This window comes from Stegodyphus dumicola, chromosome 10 (genome assembly GCF_044657685.1).
Source record: "Stegodyphus dumicola isolate Sdum_Otavi_A_Nest chromosome 10, ASM4465768v1".
Taxonomy (NCBI): Eukaryota; Metazoa; Arthropoda; class Arachnida; order Araneae; family Eresidae; genus Stegodyphus; species Stegodyphus dumicola.
In genome coordinates, this window is record NC_140777.1 from 19042182 (window position 1) to 19065782 (window position 23601).

At 30.0% G+C, this 23601-nt stretch overlaps 2 protein-coding genes across 2 annotated transcripts in view; one reads left to right on the forward strand and one right to left on the reverse strand.

The window, feature by feature from the left end:
- The window catches only part of LOC118197087 (dihydrolipoyl dehydrogenase, mitochondrial), a 56684-nt gene extending 54256 nt beyond the window's left edge, over positions 1-2428 (forward strand). The window contains exons 13-14 of the mRNA XM_035368563.2: positions 1948-2037; positions 2204-2428. Of these exons, the coding sequence (XP_035224454.1) occupies positions 1948-2037; positions 2204-2269 (156 nt within the window). The 3' untranslated portion in view covers positions 2270-2428. The remainder of the gene's footprint in view (positions 1-1947; positions 2038-2203) is intronic.
- A 3125-nt stretch (positions 2429-5553) lies between these two features.
- On the reverse strand, positions 5554-22667 carry LOC118197088 (GEL complex subunit OPTI). The gene is made up of 4 exons (XM_035368565.2): positions 22501-22667; positions 17095-17198; positions 15364-15493; positions 5554-7622 (listed from the first exon to the last, which is right to left on the reverse strand). The coding sequence occupies exons 1-4, from the start codon at positions 22600-22602 to the stop codon at positions 7581-7583; spliced, it is 378 nt and encodes a 125-aa protein (XP_035224456.1). The 5' UTR covers positions 22603-22667; the 3' UTR covers positions 5554-7580.
- Positions 22668-23601: the final 934 nt, after the last annotated feature.

Below are 23601 nucleotides of genomic sequence, written 5' to 3' on the forward strand. Positions count from 1 at the left end.
GTTGAAGTAAACGTGCATGGAAATAATTTAAATATTTGATACTAAGTATTTGTAATGCTTGCGGTATGAATTCGTTGGTGACATGTATAATGTAATAGATGATTTAGAGGTAAAAGTTTTTGGATATTTTATTTATTTTATATGTGGAAATGTTCATATTTGGAAAGGGTAAATACTTTTTCGCGATCAGGTAATTTCATATATGTTCCTTTTACCAGGTTTAAAGATTGAGAAAATTGTCATGTATTTTCGTGAAATTTTTCTAATTTATGAGAAAAAAGCAGTGTACATGGATATAGTGAAGAGTGTGCGCAATGCCATTTTTGTGCAATTCTGGGATGCTTTTTTTAAGTAAAAATAAGTCGGCGTGTACATGGTTTATGTGTATGTGTTATTTTGAAAAACGCGTAAGGAGTATGGTATTGTGCACTTTTTCCCAATTTTGCAGTGAATATTTGTTATGATTAAGCAGTTTTGTTAGATAAAATCTCTAGCATAAGTGTAATTCGGCTAGTAGATTGTTGGAAGAAGTGTTCAGTAGATAAAAAGAAAAGAAACATGTCTTTACTTCGTGAAGACAAAATGGCGGCGGGAAAAAAAAATAGAGGGTTGCTGTAGGAGAGTTGGTCGCCAAATTTTCGCCAAAAAAACTTGACCGCTGGTTTTGATATACTCTGTGGATCTCTTAGCTTCCCACAGTTGAACTTTACAGAAACACTCTTTTTTGCTTTCCTAGCTAAAAAATTCCTTCCCCTAAATTTGCAGATCAGAATCTACATTAGCTCCTCTGTCTCTGTAAGTTCTCACATTCAGGAGGTACAAAAATTGTCTAGAGTCGATCATCATATAATCGATCTGGTTGTTATAGAGTCCATCTGGAGATTTCCATGTTATTTTATGATCATTTTTATGCTGAAACATTGTGCTGCCAACCATCATATCATGGGAAACGGCAAAACTAATAATGCTGCTACCATTATCATTTGGAGATATTGTTTTTACTGTTTCAACTGATACTACCATTAAATCTGAATGTTAATAAATATTGAGTGGAGGGAGAAAGACAAATGAAGCTCAAATTAAAAATTTTTAGTATGTAAAAAAGTTACAATTTGTTATATTTCGAAAACATTTTTACTGTGAAATTTTGTATTTCTTGGTTTTCTGTAGCATTTCACAATTTGTTTAATATGTGATATCCATTAAATAAACTCAATTGAGAGTGCAATAAACTAGTATTTGCATTGTAGAATTTTCCTGCCATTTATAATTGCTGATTCTGAAATGTAAGTCATTTTAAGTGCTACATTAAAAAAAGGGGAAAATAGTAAAATATGTAGTGTGTTTTCAAAGTTCTGGGAAATGAGATTTAGTTCAATTCCTAGAACTTACAGGCAACCCTATCAGACAGAGACAAGTCTTGACATGCTTATGCAACTATTTTGTGCAATATTGTGTAGTACAATTCAGTTGTTTGACTGATACATGCACACTTTTATGGCATTGTTTTTACCACCATGGATGATGTGAAAAGCAATCATTTTCTTTTTTGTGAGATGAGGGTGTAAAAATTTCAGAAATTGTTGTGTCTGTGAGGAGTATCTTTTCCCACATTTTTTGGGGGGGAAAGAAACTTTATGGGCTGTTTGATTTGAAAGTTTAACCATACCATAAATAGGTGGATTGAGGAGAGACCGAGAAATTTTTTCGAGAATGGCTTAAAAAATTAGTTTTTCATTGGAACAAGTGCATTCAGTTAAATGGTCAAAAATCTGCAGTGCAATATTCATGAAAATTGAAATAACAATATTGTATTTAAATTCGTAGAAATTTGAAAACATCCTTCATATATAAGGATCTAATTTGAAGTTACAGATAAATATTTCTTTTTTTAAATTCTGTTTTTGAGTAAATGAGGGATTTCTTACTTTCTGACTATTTTATTAGGGAGCTGGTGAATTAGTTAATGAGGCAGCTCTGGCCATGGAATACGGAGCATCATCTGAAGACGTTGCAAGAGTCTGTCACGCTCATCCAGTAAGTTAAATATGTCAGTACCTGTATAATGTACTTGTCATTAGAAATATTTTACTATTACATAATTGTGAGTAATTATGTTTTAAAATTTATGTTTGTATATATGTATGTATATATATATATATATATATATATATATATATATATTTTTTTTTTTTTTTTGCAGACTGTTTCTGAAGCATTCAGAGAAGCAAATTTATCTGCTTACTTTGGAAAACCTATAAATTTTTAAGTGACAGAGAAGCTAGACTTGAAAGAATTCTGTAAATTTTAAGGTGTATGCACATTGTTATGCTGTATGATCATATGCAGCACAAATGAAATGTAGAATAAGATGAAATTATGTGCATTAATTTAGTGTCCTTTTCCAAATAAAATTTATTTACCTATTTCTATGCAGATATTTGAGTAATTAACATGTATTTTTCTGTACAAACTGATTTTGATGACAAATTTTGATGTATCAGTATTGTTATGAAAATTCAAATTGAAGCCTCCAAAGTAAACTAAAAAATTATGCTTAAAACTGTAATATTCTTAACATTTAAAACAACATTCAATAACAATTCATAGCTTCCTAATATCCCGATTTTTAAATTTTTTACCAAGGAAAATGTTTCTTAGCAATAAACAACACTTAAATTGCCCCATTTTTTTAATAATCTTATCATTTGAAAATCGAGAGGGGGAAAAGTACGTGAATCACTTAATTTTTGAACAGCACAATTACAGTAAGAACATAATAAATGAAAAGTAGTTGTGGATAAACTATAGATAACTACCACAATATTATTTCTTTAAGAGAAACCTACATTCCAGTAAGAATACACATTAATATTAATATTACAGTATCTAATAAGGCTTCTTCATTTCTACTTTCCTATAACCTGAATCTTCCCCATTCTTATGGTTGTCTCCTTAGGCCTCAAAACATTCATAAATAATTTAGAGAAAGTGGATGGGCAGTCCAGTTGGCAAAATCATAGACTGAATATTAGTTCGTGCTTGTTTCGCCGTGATGAGTTGATTCTTGTAATAGGCAAGCATAACATTCAATGCTTGAAGGGAAAGTTTCAATGTGACCTTCGCAGGTAGCTTGAGAGGGTTTGTCTTTATAAGTTAGATGAAAACAATCACCAAGTGGATGAATCCATTTTAAAATTTACCGGAGCTCATTCTCGAAATGCATTCAGGGAGCGGGAAATTTATGTGAATATTTAAAAAATTTTCAAAACCTGTCTCTAAAAAGCTGGGGGTGGGAATAGAGTAACTCTATTTAACCAGAATTTTGAGAGTTTTCTTAAATACAGCATTCTTATTGTAAGTTAACATGGATCTTTTGAAATTACTATTTTTTTATAGAATATAATAAGATTTCAGCAAGTATGTTACATGCCCGTGGTGCCCTGTGCACCACATTGCTAATGGCAGCCCACACGTGCTGAATGGGAGAGATTGGGTTAGGCTGCTGGATCCACTGCCTCTCTGCTGTGTTCTCAGATGGTCCTCTGTCCATCATGCCACACATCGCTGAACTGTACAAATGTCCTGTCCAAGACGACTGGCAATTGCACGCATCGACAAACCAAGTTCGTGCAGTTCTAGGATAAGTTTTCATTCCTTTTACAATAACTGCCGACCATTCAGCTCGCTGATATCTCCAAGGGATTTTCTATCCATTCTCAATAATTCCGTTTGAACAGTCTGCCATTGATAGTATATAGAGAGTGAGCCAGCTACTGATGTTTTTAGCCACAAACTAGGTATCACATGACCAGATGTGCATGCAAATTTAAATCATTTGCATATGTCTCTGACATCTACCAATTGTGTTATTTTCACATCACTACGCATATTCCCTCATGTTGTTGCAATATCACTTTTGACAAGTATATTAGATGAAATAAAATGCTAATTGTTTTCATCTCAATGTAGAATGTTTGTTTCAATTATTGCATATCAAACTTGAAATCAAGCTGAATCTAACTAAATATTGCAGTGGCTGCTGTGATTCTTTGCTATAGGTGCAGAAGGTATGAATCTCTTGAGCATATGTAATGTTCTTGGCTTACTCCAAAAGAAAAAGCAGTACCTTAAGACTGCTGGTACTGATAGTATGATCACAGATGAACTGGCTGGGAGCAGTGAAATCCAGTATGCAGATGGTCCAAGTTCCGTGGCATTGTGAATGCTCATCATCTTCCAGTGGCACTGTGTAAACTGGCACATGGATGCAAATTCATAAACACGACGATTACATTCGGACTGTAGGAGTAAGCGAAGAATGTCAGGTAGACGTGTGAGCTGAGAGAGGCCTGATCATCGTTATAAAAACCACAGGCTGGTTGGCGCGCTTATGTTGCTCGCCAGGTCAGTTGTTCAGAGTGTGCTGTCAGAACATATTGGGAGCAGCAGATGTGAGATGGTACCCACATGTGGAGAACCGGGTCTGGAGCTACCGGGAAGACGATCGAAGGATCCCACAGTGACTCGTTTCATGATACAATTAGATACAGGTTCCAATTATTCCACAAACCATTTCCAGATGCCTTGCAAAAGTGAATCTGCAATTCAAGCTTCCTTTTTGTATACTGCCTTTCACACAGACTCTATCTACAGTGGTGCCAAGTTAGAGCAACATTTAATGCCATAGACTGGCCAAACATGGTATTTAGTGATGAATCCTATTTCGTTTTGGGGACAAATGATAACTGCATACAGGTGGAGGAGCCTTGATGAATGGTACAATTCCACCTACGTTGTTGCGGTCTAGGAGGTTATAGTCTATGATAGCCGGTCCACTCTAATTGTGGTATGTGGAACCTTGATGGGCCAGCGTTATGCTGATGACATTCTTCGTACCCATGTCGGACCTTTGCTAAATGTTCTTCCAGGGGCAATTTTTCAACAAGGTAATGCTTTTTCACATATAGGTCGAGTTGCTCAAGACTTTATACATCATGTTCAGACTCTTCCATGGCCGTTTCGCTCCTCAGACTTGTCCCCTATAGAGCATGTACAAGACCAGTGCCGCTGTGTCACTCTGTACACGATTTGTGGGCTCATCTGCCTCAGGACAACATCAAACGTCTAATTAACTGAATGCCAAACCATGTTGTGGCATGTATTGCAGCAAGAGTTGGTCTGATGTGCTACTGTTACACTGTATTTGTCTTGATTTAGGGATCAAGTTAATCTTTCATCTGTATTATTATGTGTAAATTTCATTTCAATCTGATGCTCCCTTCTTGGTGCACTATTTTCACTGTTGTTGAGTATATTTAACCCACATCCATAAAAACTAATGCTGTTTCACAATTTTTAAATCTGCATCTTTCCTGTGCATTTAAAAGTTTTGAAACATAGTTTTTATAATTCTAACTAACGTCTACAAAAATTATGCAAAACAAAATTCTAAAACAATATTTTCTTTAAAACAGACTGTAATGCCAATTCAGAAGAGTGATGTATTCAATAAAGATTTGGTCTATACTTCAATACACAAAGAAAACAAAGTTTTATTGTAATAAACTTATTTATTAAAATGCTATTTTTATATCTATAATATAAGCACCACACTTTTTTCTGTTCATTAAAATTTTTTAAATCTGAAAACTTGGTCTAGGGAAAATCCTATATTTAACGTTGCACAAAATAAAACAAAGATCTGCTTGATGTTGCATATAATTCTTTATAATATATATAGATTTACCTCTATACAATTACATATATTTTACAAACAAATCTGTAGTTTTACTGTGGAGTAAAGAAAAACATTTGGCATTAGTCAAATATTTACATCTATTATAACTATATGTAATACATAATTCATAAAATGATTTGTAGTTTACTATGAAGTAAAGTATTAATAAATGCACAATTTCAATAGAGTGAAACATTAGTCAAATATTTAATACAGTAGTTTACAACTGAAAATTGACAAATTACACATTCATAACTGTATAACTGATCTGTAAGTCTATTTTTGAATTATATGTTTATTTTAGCTCATAAGAGCAATTATAAAAGGAAGGAACAAGAAGAGTAAAAATATACAAAAACAGTAAAGCATAAAAATCCCAAACACTTTTAAACATTTTTTTCCACATATACTTCAACACACAGAAACACCATAATAAATAAATGTTTAATGAGAAAAAGAATGTTTCAAAATTAAATAGTTTAGGCTTTTAATTTAACTAGTCTGTAACATCAAATTCAAGCCACAGAAGTTCCATATACAAGGGTGGGAAAAGACAACAGACTTAAATTTTGATGACAGTCATTCTAATTTATTGTTGGTCATTTGTTAAAAAAATACCACCTAACTAGAATTAAAAAAAATATTAGCCTCTGCTTTGAGTACATATTTAGCATATAATGGTTTTCTAATAACTGATTATACATATTACTGGAGACATAAAATGACCCTAATAAATTAAAATTTGATGCAAGTTCTGATAAATATAGAGCACTGACATAAAATTTTGGAAAACATTATGAACTGATGTTTGACAACTTGATATTTCAAGTATAAATATATTAAACATAACCAAAAAACACATTTTTTTTATGTTCAGATAATAATAAGAGTTCAAATTACTTCTTAAAGATCACTAGCTTAACCTTTCAACTAAGAACTGATTTATTTAATTTGGCATGTCCCCCATGAGTAATCTAAGAATTTATTTACATTTCTCATACTGGATAATTCTCATGTAAACGGCTTGATTTTCATGTTAGGACAATTTCCAATTTACTGATTATGACAAAACCCTATAGGGCTATATGGCCTCAGATTTTTTTTAAAAAAATTGGATAACACTTCATTTACATTTTTAATTACAAAAAATATGTTTTTTATTTTTTTTATGAAAATGCTAATAACTGCGATATGGAAACCAAATACTTTATTCCTGATTTTGGATAATTATGCTCGTCTTTTGAAAAACATTGAATATTTCAATTTGAAACTCGTGGCAAGTATAGATCAAAAGACAAATTGACCCATCATTAAAATCAGCACTGATTTGAACTTTTTTGCCTCTACAAAGTCGGCATTTAAGAAGAATATAACAAAATAGTGGACAAGCAAAATATTTTAAATATAATAATGAACTATGATGATACAACCTTTTCAAAAAATCAAATACATAAGAAAAATTTACAAAACTGGTATTAAAAATCTAAATTCCACAATTTATCCAGAAAATTGATAAACAATAGAATAAGATACATATACAAAGTATTTGCAACACACACACACCTATCCATAAATATTTTAATTTTTAATATGAAAGATATTAATAAATAATTATTGAGACACTTCAATGATTTCTAGTCTGTACAGATATTTACAAAATTACAATACTGCCAATGTAAACACTAAATATCAAAATTTATTACAAATTTAAATGACATATATATGCAGTTCTATATATTTCAGTTGTAAAAAAATAGAAATCCATTAAAGATGATTCTGTCAGTTTAAGTGAATATTTTTAAATATGAAAATGAATAAATAATTCTTTATATTGTCATCTTCAGTCAAAATGAGTCGCAGAATACATCATAATCCAAGTAACCTATGAGAAGGGATATATGTATTATTATAAAGGGGAAGAAAGACAAAAAACCAGTTTGAATTTTTTTAAACATCAAACTTATAAAAATAAGGCTTCATGATTTGTTCTCAAATAAGAATTTAATATTTTATTTATTTATCATTAAACTAAGTAATTACATAAAATTTGGTTAATTGACTAATTTAAAATAAAGCACTCAAAGGCTATCTGCCTAAAGGTTTGATTTACATCATGGAGAATAGATAAAAATAGATAAAAATCTATACAGATATAATTCAATCATAGAATTAATTACCCTTGTTTCCCTACTTAATCTACTAGGGGACTATAAAATTCTTTTTCTGAAAATCAAAAACATATGAAATAAATTCAATATTTTATATTAGAAAAGGCAAAGAGAAAAAATGTCTATGGAATGGATGCACTCAGTTAATCAATGATTAACAATGTTTTTACTCGAAACACTGAGTTTTTGATTAATTTCATGAGTTAAATTATTTTGTTAACTTGACTTGCTGTTGTGCAAAATTTAAGTTATGTCATAAAACAGAACAATAAAATAATTGATGCAACTTAATTTATATTATTTAATTTTGTTTATCTTCATAATTCTACTAATTTTATTCAATTAACTATTTAGATGTTTTTTATTGTGTGTTTTTATTTAGATGTATTTATTTCTTAATGAGGCATTTAGAAAAATTTTTTAACACTAAAAGTATATTTTTATGTATCTATTTCTCGTAAAATATGATTCTAACTTTAATTTGTAACAAGATTGTAAATCTTATTTTTGGTTCCATTATTTCCCCTTTATTCTAAAAATAGTAATATTATAATTTATTCTAAAAATAGTAATAATTAAATCTTTCTGAACCGCATCATTTCAAAACTAATTCATCATGAGAGTCATAAAACACTTAAAATGTATGCATTTATGCAAAATACATGCAGAAAGTCTTTTAGCCAATAACAATGTCAAATTTTGCAAACTAAAACTTAAATTAACAAAGAGAAATTAAAGTAGAAATATAACTTCACAAATATTCATATAAGCTGTGCATTTCTTTGCAGCTTTTCCAGCCTGTGAAAATGTAATAAATTTTCCTCCTTTTTACTTAAAATATATGAAAAATACGAATGTAATTACTGAAGAATATATCAGTCTACTGGTATATTTATGACCACATCAAAATTATCATTACAGGTACACTGCGCAAAAAAAAAGTGGGGTACAGTTCGATATCTCCCGTTCTGGGCCGACTGACGAAATTCAAATTGCGCTTTTCATGTCTCGAAAGCGTGACTGAAGATATATATTAGATTTATATATAGCATTGTTCTAATATAGGTATTTTGACATGAAATCGGACTTTTTTTTTAAAATAACATAGCAACTTTTTCCATATTTCAATTCAACAACTCAAATTATGCCTTGATATTAGATTTTGTAATTTTTGGTAAGAAATTTAAAAATTTACCTTGGCACATATTTTTTTTAGTTTGCACTAAAAACTTCTTTCTTTTCTTTTCTTTCTTTTCTTTTTTTTTTTTTTTTCCACTGTACACGAGCAGAAAAAAGGTCATCATTCATACTTTCAAATAATTTTAACAAAATGCATAAACCATATTTGGTGTTATTATCACTTATAATAAATATGCCAAATTTCAAAACGTGCCAATATATAAATTCATGTATATCTTAAGAAATTTTGAATAAAAAAACTACAATTTTTTGCAGGTATGCTTTAAAATACATTTACTATAAGATTATGGTAAAAATTTTATAGGTTATAATTCAAAATTGTTTTAAAAATTTATTAAATTTTAAAATACAAATTTAAAAAAAAAATCATAAAAAAATGGACAAATTTTATTTGGAATGAACCTAAATTTCGGAATGTGAAAGGAAGAATCAAATAAGTTTTAATAAATATATATCAAATTCAATTAACATGGAGGAGCTAAAATTTTGAGAGCTAATTTTCAAAAACTACTCGTGCAATTTTTTACAAAACTTGGCATAATTACAGTCGTAGAATTGAAATATGGAAAAAATTATTATGTTATTTTAGAAAAAGTCCAATTTTGTGTCAAAATACCTACGTTAGAACAATGCTATACAGTCAAAAGTCGTTCATCCAGACTCGTCGGGACTTCGGCGATTACGGATTATATATAGATCATCAGTTTAAATCTGGTAAGATGGCATGCAGAAATTATAAAATTAAAAATATGAAACCGTAATTTATGAAATAAAGAACAATTATGATCTAAAGGGTATCAAAATTTACAAAAAAAAAAAAAAAAAAAAGCTTAATAATTATTTGTTTATTTTATTAAACATTTCTTTCAATGTAAGTTGGGCTAAACCACATTTCAACCGTAAGTTGTTCAAATTGCTTTGTTTTATGTGCTAATACTTTCTCAATTGTATATAAACAGACATAATTTCTTGTTCAGTTACAAAGTTCGGCTGTTCAAGTCCTGTGCCGAGAATACTGACTAACTTTTCAATCGAAATTTTTTCGTTTTCACTAACCTCTCTGTCACTTTCTTCATGCCTTTATCCATTTTTTGCAGCAATTCCACTTTTTGTTTGATGGACATCGAAACATACTTTCGCTTTGTAGATCCTTTGGGAGCTCCAGCATAGAAAATTCTAACATAATCGAAAGTTCAAGCTTACTTTTATAATATTGCATCAGTCTGCAAAAAATAATACGCTGGATCCAATTCGAAGATTAAGGAACAACGCAATCTGCAACATTCAGTTAATGTCAACATTCAGTAAATAGATAATTAGATACTTTTAGCTTATACCATCCATTATACATAAAACGTGCATGCGTCAACGCGACGCAAGCGCAGAAAGTTTGTAGCTTTGAGGTCCCGATTATAGATCATTCCGGATTATGGGTGTCCGAATTAATGACTTTTGACTGTATATAAATCTAACATATATCCTAAGTCGCACTTTTGAGACATGGTAAACGCAAGTTAAATTTTGACCATTGGTCCAGTGGAATGGGAGATACAGAACTGTCCTTTTGCTTTAGTGCAAGGTGTACTTGCAATACAATCTATTTCTCACATGTGATTTAAAAAAAAGTCAATTCAAAATGAAAATTGAGTTTACACTAATTGTGTTCAAAACTAACATTATTGTTTAAAATGATATGTGCAAAAAGGACACAATTCTATATATGCAAGAAAACCTGATAATGAATTATATGTATGTATTTAAAAAAAAAAAAAAACTGATTTATCCCACGTTTGGACAAACAGGATTGATATCTACATATATATTGAATTTCTATTGCAATGTTTGCTAACGATTAAGAGGTTAGCAAGATCTTGAAAATGTTATCAATCATTAGGAAAAACCAATGACAGGCCAACAAACAATTATCCAATGATAGCCTCCAATGAATTTTGTGATCTTGCTTTTTTTCCTCTCTTCCCCCCAATTTTTTTAAAAATTAAAACAGGTCACTATGTTCCAGCTATGCCTTGACATTGTACACATTAAACAATGCATGGTACTTTCATATTTTTACAGCCCTTGGCCATCAAGATTTTTTTTTATATAAACACCAAGACTTTATTATTATTATTATTACAGTCAAAAGTCGTTAATTCGGACACCCATAATCCGGACCTCAAAGCTACAAACTTTCTGCGCATGCGTCGCGTTCACGCATGCGCACAGGCGTTTACGAGTGTGCGTAAGACCTTTACGGCCGCGAATATGTTTTTGCGCATGCGCGTTTAATGTGTAATGGATGGTATAATCTAAACAACAATTATTTAATTCAGTTAATGTTGCAGAGTGCGTTGTTCCTTAATCTTCGAATTGGATCCGGCTTATTATTTTTTGCGGACTGTTAAAGCAATTTCATAAAAGTAAGCTTGAACTTTCGATTATGTCAAATAGAATTTCTGATATATATTTACTAATATGTAATTTGTATCTACAAAGCGAAAGTATGTTTTGAAATCCGAAATCTGTTTATCAATTTCACACCGTGGATTGGAAGTAGATCTGTCAGCACTATCTTTATCTTCAGGGCAGATGTTTTTATTTTACTTGGCTTATAATTCCTTACTAAGTGTAGTATTTCATCTCGATGTACTCCGTCTTTGATATGATTTAAATCAAGTTTCTCGTCATTATAATTCGCTTCCGATAGTGAAGAAAGTGACCCACAGGTTACTGAAAACGAAAACATTTCGACTGACAAATTAGTTGGTAAATTAGTTGTAACTAAACAAGAAATTATGTCTGTTTAATAGAATTAAAGAGAAAGTATTATCACATGAAACGAAGCAACTTACATTGAAAGAAATGTTTAAAGTAAACAAATAAATATTAAGCTTTTTCTTTTTGTAAATTTTGATACTCTTTAGATCATAATTGTTCTTTATTTCATAAATTACGGTTTCATATTTTTAATTTTGTAATTTCTGCATGCCATCTTACCAGATTTAAACTGATGATCTATAATCCGGAAAAATCGATAATCCGGAATCGCCGAAGTCCCGACGAGTCCGGATTAACTACTTTTGACTGTATTTTAATTTTCTAATGCTGCCAAAAATAGTGATAAATTTCCGAGTGCATACAAAAAAGATACATACAGAACAGTTTTCAGTTAATTTTAAGATACATATTACAATTTTGTAAGACGATTGCTATTCTGCGTTATGTAAATTCAAAAAATTTTGTTGCCATTATTATTTTGATTACTACTATTCAAAGTCAGATGACATTTACACTGACAATGATATCAAGTAATTAATTTACATCAGGAGAAAAGCTGAGAGTAGGCTATATGTTAATGAGTTTTCTATTTTCAAAAATATGTTTACAATTTATAATTTATTGACAACTGAGAAAGATAAGAGCTGTCAATAGCAAAAATATGTTTACAATTTATAATTTCATACATTTTCTTAAAAAAAATTTAATTTAATTTAATTTGAAAAAATCTAATGTCTATACCACATGACTTCCTTGTAAGGAATATTAAATTATACGCATTTTTTCTTGCATTTCATTTAAACTTATTGGATTGAATTAAATCTACTTCGCCAACAGCGCATAAACCACAATAGGATAAATGCATTCTTTAAAATTCACTTTATTTGTTTACCATAGCGACACTCTGGCACTAGGTTCACTAAACAGTATTATATTTCGTTCATATTATAACTCAGAATGCACAAAATTTATATCACTTAAAGAATTATCTAATCATTGCCACATGTTCTATTCAAATACTATATTAAAGTTAGAACGATGTATAAAAGAAATTAAGCAAGCAAAACAAAAAAGAAACAGTTTTTCACAGACGATTGAGTACTTCTCATTCAATTAATTCAGTTCTCACTTTGCGACAAGGCAAAAATACATAAAAACTCAAAATATCTGTATTAAAAATTATGAAGTAAATCTTAAACACTTATTTCCTCAAAAAAATTCCAGAAAGGATTAAGCATGATTTAATTCACAATAATAAAATAACTAAAAGCGTTATCTTTGTTGTTGCGAAGCTAAGTTTCTCTAGATTGCAACAAATCCACTATTCTGCTGTTTCAAATATAAACAAGCAATGGCCGCCATCAAAAACATTATTAGGCTTAGCGGCACTTAAAAGAACTTTAAAATTGTCGATAATTCTAAAAATATTGCATACAGATTTACTAAAGGCATAAGAACCTTAACCGGAAGAACCAAATTTGTCCGCCATGTTATTTAAAACTTAACCGCACTTAAACAGCTTTTAAATTTTTGATAAATGTACAAATATTGCTTCCAGAATTACGAAAGGCATAAAACCCTTAACCGGAAGATAAGAACAACATAATTCAATCATTTGTAAAGCAAAAAATGTGCAATTTACAAACATATAAGAGTAAAGAAACTGAGATCACTGAGCTGGGTAATAGAGTGGATATATATATAAATATATTTATATACGTTTGGTGCTGCCGATTGCAACCAAAATACGAGGTGCACATCTACATGTTATAGCAGTCCTATATACAAAATTTCAACGTTCTGAGGCTACTCGTTTTTGAGTTATGCGAGATACGTACGTACATATGTTCGTACAGACGCCACGAAAAATTGTCTTCAGAATTAATTTTAAAGCAGTTTTATAATTTTTTTGGAGGAAAAGAGTCTTTTATTCTGTCCTTACGTACAGATATCACGCAAAAACATAGTTAAATTGCATTCGATAGCGGTCAAAATGGATATTTTCGTTGAAATATGCTGCCTGAAACTTTTAGCAATTACAATACTTCCTTTTTACTTCATACAAGGAAGTAAAAACATAAATGTTAATACTTTTTGATTTACTGATGATTAAAGAAGATACGACATACTTCTTCCATGAAAAAGCTATTTTATAATGCACTTGAATATGCAAAAATAGCCCTGAAACAACATAACAAGTTGCAAGCCCCCCCCCCAAAAAAGGCCATATATTTTGACAATGGATTCAGTAGCTCTAGAATATCATTTGTAACAACACTCTGATTTATTTACTTATCGGCGGATGAAAAATGATGTTGATTAGGTGGTGTGAGAAACAACTCGATAAAAATATGTTTGATGAAAATAACATTTGTGAATAGACCCCATTTTAATGCATTTTATTTCTTTTTTTTTCCATATTTTAATGCTTTCTCTTTTTTTAAATGTTAATGATTTTTGATTTAATAGTGCCAGAAGAAGGTGCTTTATATTCTTATAAGAAAGAAGCATCATTTCACTTTATTTTAGATAGACTTGGTGACATTATAATGGCAAATGTGAAAATGGGAAAATACCTATTGCATGGCTTTTTTATAATACTATATAAACAGGCTCCCATATACATTTGGTGACTGGTGTTCTCTTAACACAAAAGCTTTTCCTCTTGCATGCATATCTATATAATTTTCGGTACTTACGTATTATCGCAACCAGGTTGGTGCGATTTGTAAGTTTGAGTAAAAAAGTATGAATAAAAAGAAAATGTACGTTTATTAATTAGAGATAATTTTTAATACTGTTTTTTATATTATTTTGTTTTAAAATATAAAATAGCAATTAAACCCTTCCGGTTTCAAATTTAAATAAGTTGCAGAATTATTTTTTCGGCGGAAATCTTTTGGCTATTGCTTTTAGCACTGATTGAAAACCGTATTCGCCATAACCATGTACACGTCAACTTATTTTTACTTAAAAAAACATCCCAGAATTGCACAAAAATGGCATTGCGCACACTCTTGACCTTGTAAATGCAGGAGTGCAAATTTTTGTAATTTATGAGAAAATAGCAGTGTAAAGTCAAGAGTGTGCGCAATGCCATTTTTGTGCAATTCTGGGATGTTTTTTTAAAGTAAAAATAAGTCGACGTGTACATGGTTTCCACATGCTCTTTTTACGTAACTACGTATAACGCGTAGGGTTGCGGTAAGTAGGGTCGCCAAATTTGGCAATTTATGCAAATTTTGGCCTGGTTGCGTTAATACGTAAGTACCTAATTTTCTTAAACAGTTTTTCTCTGTGTTTATTTATTTATTTACTAATACATTTTCCCCGCTCAGGAATATTTTTTTGTTTTTAATCTTGGATCAAATTAACTATCAATAAAAATAATTAATAATGATTGTTTCAATTTCTTATAATAATAATAAATATGCACTTAAATACTTAAAGACAGCATTAGAATAAATTAAACCTTACTAGGAAACTTGCAAATGAAGTCATAAAGCCTTCTTTTATAAGTTCCCATGCTCCTCCAAATTCTTCTTCATCAATTTTCTGGAAGGCTGTTGTATATGTATAAAGACTTACTACATTTAAGAAACAAAATCTAGAAAACAGAAACATTTAGTCATTAGATAATTTAAATTGAACAATTCACCAAATAAAATATTTATCATGAATCTAAAAATTTATCAAAACATTATTTCATATATTGGAGCAGGATGTCTCTTAAATAATTTAATTAAAAATAACAAAAAACTCACCAGAATAATACAAACTTAAGCATTTCTTTTAAAAAGGAAATGAATAAATCATTACTAGTTTTCTCTCATTAAAGCTATATCATACCAAGCTTTTTTTTTTTTGTTTTGGCAGCATCACTAATTTAGTCCAGTTTCTCTTCCAGAGGAAACCGTCTTTAAATCCATAACTCATGCAACCATGTTTTTCATCTATTTTTTTTAATAACTGGAATGGCTTTTACAATTTGGATTTTGGAATATTTCACAGTAAATCATTCTTATCATCTCACTGATGCAGATACTTGGTGTCATGCTCAATCTGTTCAGTGCTAGAAGTAGGTGAAAAGGGACATTATTGCCAATGTTGCCAATGTTGGTTACCATGCATCTTTGGCATTTAAACTCTCACTTAACTAAATTCATCTGATATTGCATGCATTCCAAAAAGAAATATTCTCTGCTTTGATAAATATCATTTTTAGTTTTATGTCTGCTGTTTATAAGCTTCTTTCCTATTTCGACATTAATTGTTCTGAAACAGATTATAACCTATAAGATGATTCAGCTAAACATATTTTTACACTTCATTCATTCTGGCAAATGAATATATTACTTTTTATAATTCTCTTTATGCTGAAGGTTAGTCTTAAGAAGTTATTAGTTAAACTGTAAGGATTATGTTAATTTTATTAACAGTTAAATTTTAAGTTCCTTTCTTGTCAAATTCTTAACTTCAACTTACTACTTCCGGCCAGAACGTAGTTTTAGAATCACGTCTGAATACATAATGAGGAACAGCGGTATTTAACCACCACGTTCTTAGGTAGTAGCAAGAACAAAATAGAGTTTCTGATTTACCCGTGTGTGCCTTTTGGCCACTCTCTCTCTCAAAGCTGTTATTATGATCGCCCGTACTCAGGCCCTTGATAGCTTCGCAGTCATCTGGTGTTTAAGGGGCCAACTGCATTAGAAACTTGATAACTTCGGCTATATTTCTTTAGTTAATTTTAGTTTTAGTTTAATTCTTAGTCTCTTAAGTTCAAACCCAAGTGTTGTCTTTGATTGTACACTCCAAGATGGAGTTTTGTAAAATCTTATTGGAATAATAAAGGGTTAGTTACTCTTCCATCTTGTTGTTTCTTGTCACATGAACTTACGCGATTATTCGCTAACTCAAGATTCGTCACTTTCTACAGTAACTGAGAATCACACTAAGTGAAAATCTTACAAAACTAAGGTATTAATACTTAGAGGTATAGTCTATTTTCTCACATACGCAGATACATATACAGGTGCTTCAAAAAAAAAAAAAAAAAAAATAGTTGATTAACATACCAAACAGAAAAGAAAAGGATTAATTATCCCTCAAAAGGTTGAGCATAGAATTTTATAACAGTAACAAATTTGAAATTCTTAGTTTCATACAGACATGCAATTAATTTTTTTTAAATGGAAACATACTTACAATGCTAATCCTATAAATCCTTTCAGAGGTATTAATCCCCATGCTAGACCTATAAGTACTCCAATAATTTGTCGAGCCCAATAAATTACATCTAAAAATTCATCCTACAAGTAAAGAGTCATTATATAAATAATAAGTATTTTACAATGTACAAGAATAAAAGAAAAATGCACTCAGTGCATTTTTCTTTAAGTACTCTTCTTCTTTTAAGTCGCATTACACAAATAGAATGCTCTAAAGATCTTTTGGACCATTCTATTTGTGTAATATACCTTTAATTACAAAAATGCTATTATATTACACCTGTAAGCACATGTATAATACAGTCAAAAGTCGTTAATCCGGACTCGTCGGGACTTCGGCGATTCCAGATTATCGATTTTTCCGGATTATAGATCATCACTTTAAATCTGGTAAGATGGCATGCAGAAATTATAAAATTAAAATATGAAACCGTAATTTATGAAATAAAGAACAATTATGATGTAAAGGGTATCAAAATTTACAAAAAAAAAAAAAAAAAAAAAAAAGCTTAATATTTATTTGTTTACTTTTTAAACATTTCTTTCAATGTACGTTGTTTACGTTGCTTCGTTTTAAATGATAATACTTTCTCTTTAATTCTATAAACAGACATAATTTCTTGTTCAGTTAAAAAGTTCCGCTGTTCAAGTCCTATAATTGCTGTGTCGAGAATACCAACTAATTTGTCAATCGAAATTTTTTCATTTTCAATAACCTCTGTGTCACTTTCTTCACTATCGGAAGCAAATTATAATGACGAGGAATTTGATTTAAATCATATCAAAGACGGAATACATCGAGATGAAATACTACATTTAGCAAGGAATTATAAGCCAAATAAAATGAAAACATCTGCCCTGAAGATAAGGATAGTGCTGACAGATCAACTTCCAATTCATTGCGCGCCGCGGCGTTTCCCTCCCTCCCCACCGCAGAGCTGCGTGAAATTGATAAACAGATTTCGGAATGGTTATGTCATTTTTTGCAGCAATTCCACTTTTGTTTAATGGACTTCGAAATATACTTTCGCTTTGTAGATCTTTTACATATTAGTAAATATATATCGGAAATTCTATTTGACATAATCAAAAGTTCAAGCTTACTTTTATAAAATTGCTCTAGCAATCTGGAAAAAATAATAAGCCGGATCCAATTCAAAGATTAAGGAACAACGCAATCTGCAACATTAACTGAATTAGATAATTTTAGCTTAGCTTATACCGTCCGTTATACATTAAACGTGCATGCGTCGCAGAAAGTTTGTAACTTTGAGGTCCGGATTATGGGTGTCCGAATTAACGACTTTTGACTGTATATACAAATTTAATATTTATATATAATTCATTATTACATTATGCAGAAGTCAAGTGTAACAGGGATTTATCAGCTTTATAACTACCCTATACAGGTGAACTTTAGGATGCATGCGGTGGCTCAAATAAGCCCTTTGGTGAGTTTGGGATATTTATGTTTAAATTTTACAAACAAAATGTTATTTTATTTACTTCTTTCCATACTTATGTATTATTGCAATCACCTTGGCCCAGTTAGTCGAATTTTATGGAAGGAAAAGAAAAATTACTTTTATTGTTAAAAAATATATTTACATGCATACATAATCAAATGTGCTTTAAAGCATTAGCTAATCATTACTTTCCTCTTCTGTGCAAGTATTTTAACGTTTTAATTATATATTTATTCCAAAAAACAGTCATTAAACTGAAGTTACAAATGGGTTTTTGCAGTACAACAAAAGCACCACATACGAAAATGGTAATGTTAGAAAATGTGAATGGTTGCCTGAATAATTGTTATGCTTGTGGTTAACAGAGTTGGTGCATTTTGAAACTTTGACAACTTCTACAGAAGTGGTTGTGATAATATGTAAGTATCCTTCTTTTCTTTCTATCTCTTTTCACCATGAGATTTGCTCATTCTGGAATTTATTTAGATTTGATGAGCAGTTTTACTATAATAGATTTATGAATCAGTGTGTGAGAGTTTAATCTGCAGTCTGCTGCCTTAATGATTAAAATAAAGTCTGTCCATGATTCCAATGCTGGGTGTGCTGTGAAACTGTAGGTTGAGGTTAGATCCAGCTTTGGTAATTGTTGTATTTGAATTTCTGTCACAGTTTAGGCAAAATTTGTAATCTCCAGCCAAATTAGATTAAAATTGTTGAACTGTTTACATTCATTGTGAAAGCTTCGAGTTTCAGCCAGGTCCAGGTTGGCTGGCAAATTTGTGTTTGTATTAAGACACAATAATATTAAGACGAATAAGTACTAATTCAGAAGTCAAACAACAAAAATCAGCGTTAATTTTCAAAATTTTCACAGAACTAGTTTCGATGGTTTTACCAAACCACCATCCTCAGCTGCAAAACCGCAAATGAACAAGATAGGAAATAATGATTAGATAAGATAAGAAAGCCTGGACAAGAATAAGCAAGTGGCGCCATCTGTTGGTAAAACCAGAACTAAAACACAATTTCTTTAAAGGCCAAAGGCAAAGATGGATTGGAATTAGGATCGTTAACAAGAACAGAAAGATTTTTTTGAATGTGAAATGTCATTAGAAAATCAAATTCTCCAATCGAAGATGTTTTTTGAATAATTTTGGCAGCAGAAAAATTGAAAGTGTGATTTTCGGACCAACAATGTTGAGCAACAGAAGACATCTGTGTTTCCTTTTTTCTAACATATGCCTCATGTTCCTTGATGCGAAATTTTAAGGCTCTCTTAGTTTGGCCAATGTAAATTAAATCACACTGGCTAGAAATCCTATAAATACCCCAAGAATTCATATCCGGAATGGGGTCCTTGCTTATGGAACTCGGAATTTTATTGATGGGAGAATAAACAACCCGAAAGTTAAATTTCTGCAAAATATGTGCATCTTTATAGCTAACTGATGGAAAGAAGGGAATGACAACAGAATTTTTATAATCTCCTAAAACAAGAGTGTGCCTTTTAGTGTGTAGAGATGAGAATTTTTTTACTGCTTGATTAATAATGTTGGGTGCAAGGCCCCTGTCAATAGCTATTGTTTTTAAATAATTTAGTTCTTCATCAAGGGATAGTTTGGAGGAGCAAACTTGAAGAGCACGGAAAACATAGGAATAAAATGAAGCTAACTTTTGTTTAGTCGGATGACATGATTTAAAGTGTGGTGGAAGGCAAACCGATGAAGGTTTACGGTAAACCGTAGTACTGAGGGGGCTTCCCATGGCTAATCCCTCAGTTTGCTTGTAATATTTATTTTGGAAAACAAAATGTGTTTGTTTCAAATAGAGTTGAGTGAGAGAAATTAGCTCATCAATTTCGATGCAAGAGAAATGAAATTCGTGAAGTCTGGTTTCTAGACATCTTAATGCACCCTCCACTGGAACATTAGTGAATAATGATTTTACATCAAAAGAAACCATGAGTAAATTTCTAGGAGAAATATTAAATATTGTGTTTGTATATTTAAGCACTCATAAATGGTGGGACAGAATGAATTTTAAGTGCTTTAATTTTGTGTCCATTTGTGATATGATTAGATTTTCTTGTGAAAATACACCTCACAAAACAGGTGTAACATCTTATTGATGCTGTATTGATATAAGTAAATTATTTAGAACCCACAACAAGTGCTACAAATTTACCTCTAATATACTAGTCCTTTAGCCTTTCTGATTGTTTATTTATTTATTGCAAGAAAAACACTTTTGTCTTGCATGTCAGAATCAAGCATTGATTTAGACTGATCTTTCTCTTCCTGAGAATTAGAGTCTAGTCTGGTTTCATTTTACATACAGTCAAATGTGTCACAGACAGCTCAAAATTTAAAGAGTAGCCATAAAAATACCACGTGTTTTTGATAAATAAATTGCTCAGTATCAAATTGTTTCATCAAATAGTTTCTCAAATCTGTTGCATCATCATGCAATATATTTGAGATCTAATGACAATTTCTTTACATGCTTAATGACTATCTCCTAATCTTAAACATTGCATTAAAAACATTTTTAGTAGAAAATATGTGGCAACTTCTGTCATAAATTGTACCCCTAAATAAATGTACTCTTTATTTTATGTAATTCTGATATATTTTGTGATTACTTTTTATAGCTTTTTTAATGTACTGTTTGTTCATGTACAATTATTTGTACTTCCTGTTTCTCAAGAAAGGAGAACATCCAATTAGAATTGATAAATTTTTTCAGAAGCTAGAATGTGAACTTTCTGTTAAAATTTTCAAAGGTCAATCCTGCTAAGTTGCAAAAATTAAAGCTCTCAATTTAAAAAACTAGATGAAATTTACCAATTATATTGAAACAAACAAGAAATACATAAATAAATAGAGCAAAATTATTTCTCACTAAAGGATTATGAAAAATTATCTGCATTATAGATATTTCATAATTTGCATAATACTTACACGTACAAATGTGGTTATATGCTTATACATTTTAATTCTGGATCTTACTCTTTTTGGGAAAAAACAAAGAATCTAAAGAATATCGGTCTATTACAAACCTTAGCTAAATTATGAAGATAATATGAAATTAAAGCAATTAAACTGCTTATCCTTTTAATGACCCAGTATATAAACAAAGTGTTAAATTTAAAAATTCAGTTTCTTTCCATTTTGGAAAAAATCCATTTTTTCTGATGGTTCATCACTTAACTTGCCATTCATGTTTAAAAAATGCAGTTTCTTACAAATGATAATTTTAGACAATAAATAAACCATATTAAAAAATGGAATAAAGTAGATATATCCATTATTGCTATTGTACTACAATTACTAATTCACAATTACTATTAGTTCTAATTTGTGCACTAATAACACTTACAGCAGAATGAAATACTAATTAATAAAAATATAATAATTATAATACATTAATAAAACTATAATAATTATAATACATTAATAAAAAATTTAATTTATCAATCAATAAACCTGTCAAAAACATATTAAAAACCTATTTTAAAGTTTATGATTGATTTCAACAATTATTAAAAAAATTTGCATTACTGATGATAAATATTTTTACACAAAATTTTAAATAAACGAGGCAGTACACTATAAAAGCATCTATATTTGATATTTATTTACAAATCATACAAGATGCAAAATTTACACGTCAATTTTATTAAAATATTAATAATTAAACACCCCACTTGCACCAGGAAGTTTTTATAAAAAGTAGATTTTTCTAAAACTTGCTTAAATTTATATTAAAATACACTCCAAACGTATACTAGTTAAATATTTGAAAGTGCACGATAAACAAGAACATTCAAAATAATACTATAAAGCACGCACAAATAAATTATTTATCAGCAAACAAAAATTTACATTTCAAATTTTATTAAATGATTTTTAACATACCTTATCTGGCCACTTAGAACAAGGTGTAAAAATTCGTGCCCATACAGATGGTAAGGCAGATTTTACAGTGCCATTTTTCTCTAATTTCTTCTTGGGATGCATAATAAATATTTAATTTAATTAACTACTATCGTCACATCACTTTTCTAACACGCTGTAAATAAAAAAGAAAAAACAAGAAACAAAACCATTTACAGTTACAGTTACCTAAATTTCTAGCTTTTTTATTTCTTTCTAGCTTTCTCTAAAGTTGAATGATTTTAAGTTTATTTTCTGAATTGGTGAGTGATAAAAATATTGCGAAGTTAATAAAATTAAACTTAACTGTGTAACTCTGTTCTGTTTGATTTAAGTATCCCTAATCCAATATCACAAGATCAGTAACAAGCACGGAGTACCCCGTGGTAACAAGTAAAAATCTCACTGTGACATTTTAGTTGGGCATAAATTCTCATAAAACTTCAATAGGAAGCTAATTTATGAAATATTATCAAGTTTAATTTATGAAATATTATTAAGTTTAAATAATCTGATAATTATTTTTATTGCTTACATAATTAACATTTAACATTTGAGTATCGTATTGTATCATCTCTTATTTTTGTGTTTTTTACAAATTTTTTCTCTTCTATTTGCTTCAAATTGTATTAAAAGTGCTTTCTGAGCAGTAAATTTTATTTGAAAACTTTGAATAAATATTTTTTCGGCCTAAACTGTTTGACACTAAAACAGGAGGAAGTTTGATTAAGTAGCAATAAATAAATTATTCATATTTTGTTCATTTGAAAAGCGATGTGTATAAATTTTCATTCTGCTTTGGAAAATTCTGTATTATATAAGGAATTCAATCCATTTTTAAAAATAAATTAGATTCAGTAGCTTAGGAGCGACAAACAACAAAATGAAGAATATGTAAAAAAAATTTTTTCGAGTATTAATTTCAAAAAATTCTTGAAGCGTAATTACTGTATAAAATAATACAACATTTTTAAAACTTTTATAAAAACGCGCTGACTCTCCATCGCAGAAAGAGACGGAAAAAAACGTACTTTCCATTTTTCGCTTCTGTTATTCTTTCTTTCGTAGGCGGAATGATTACTG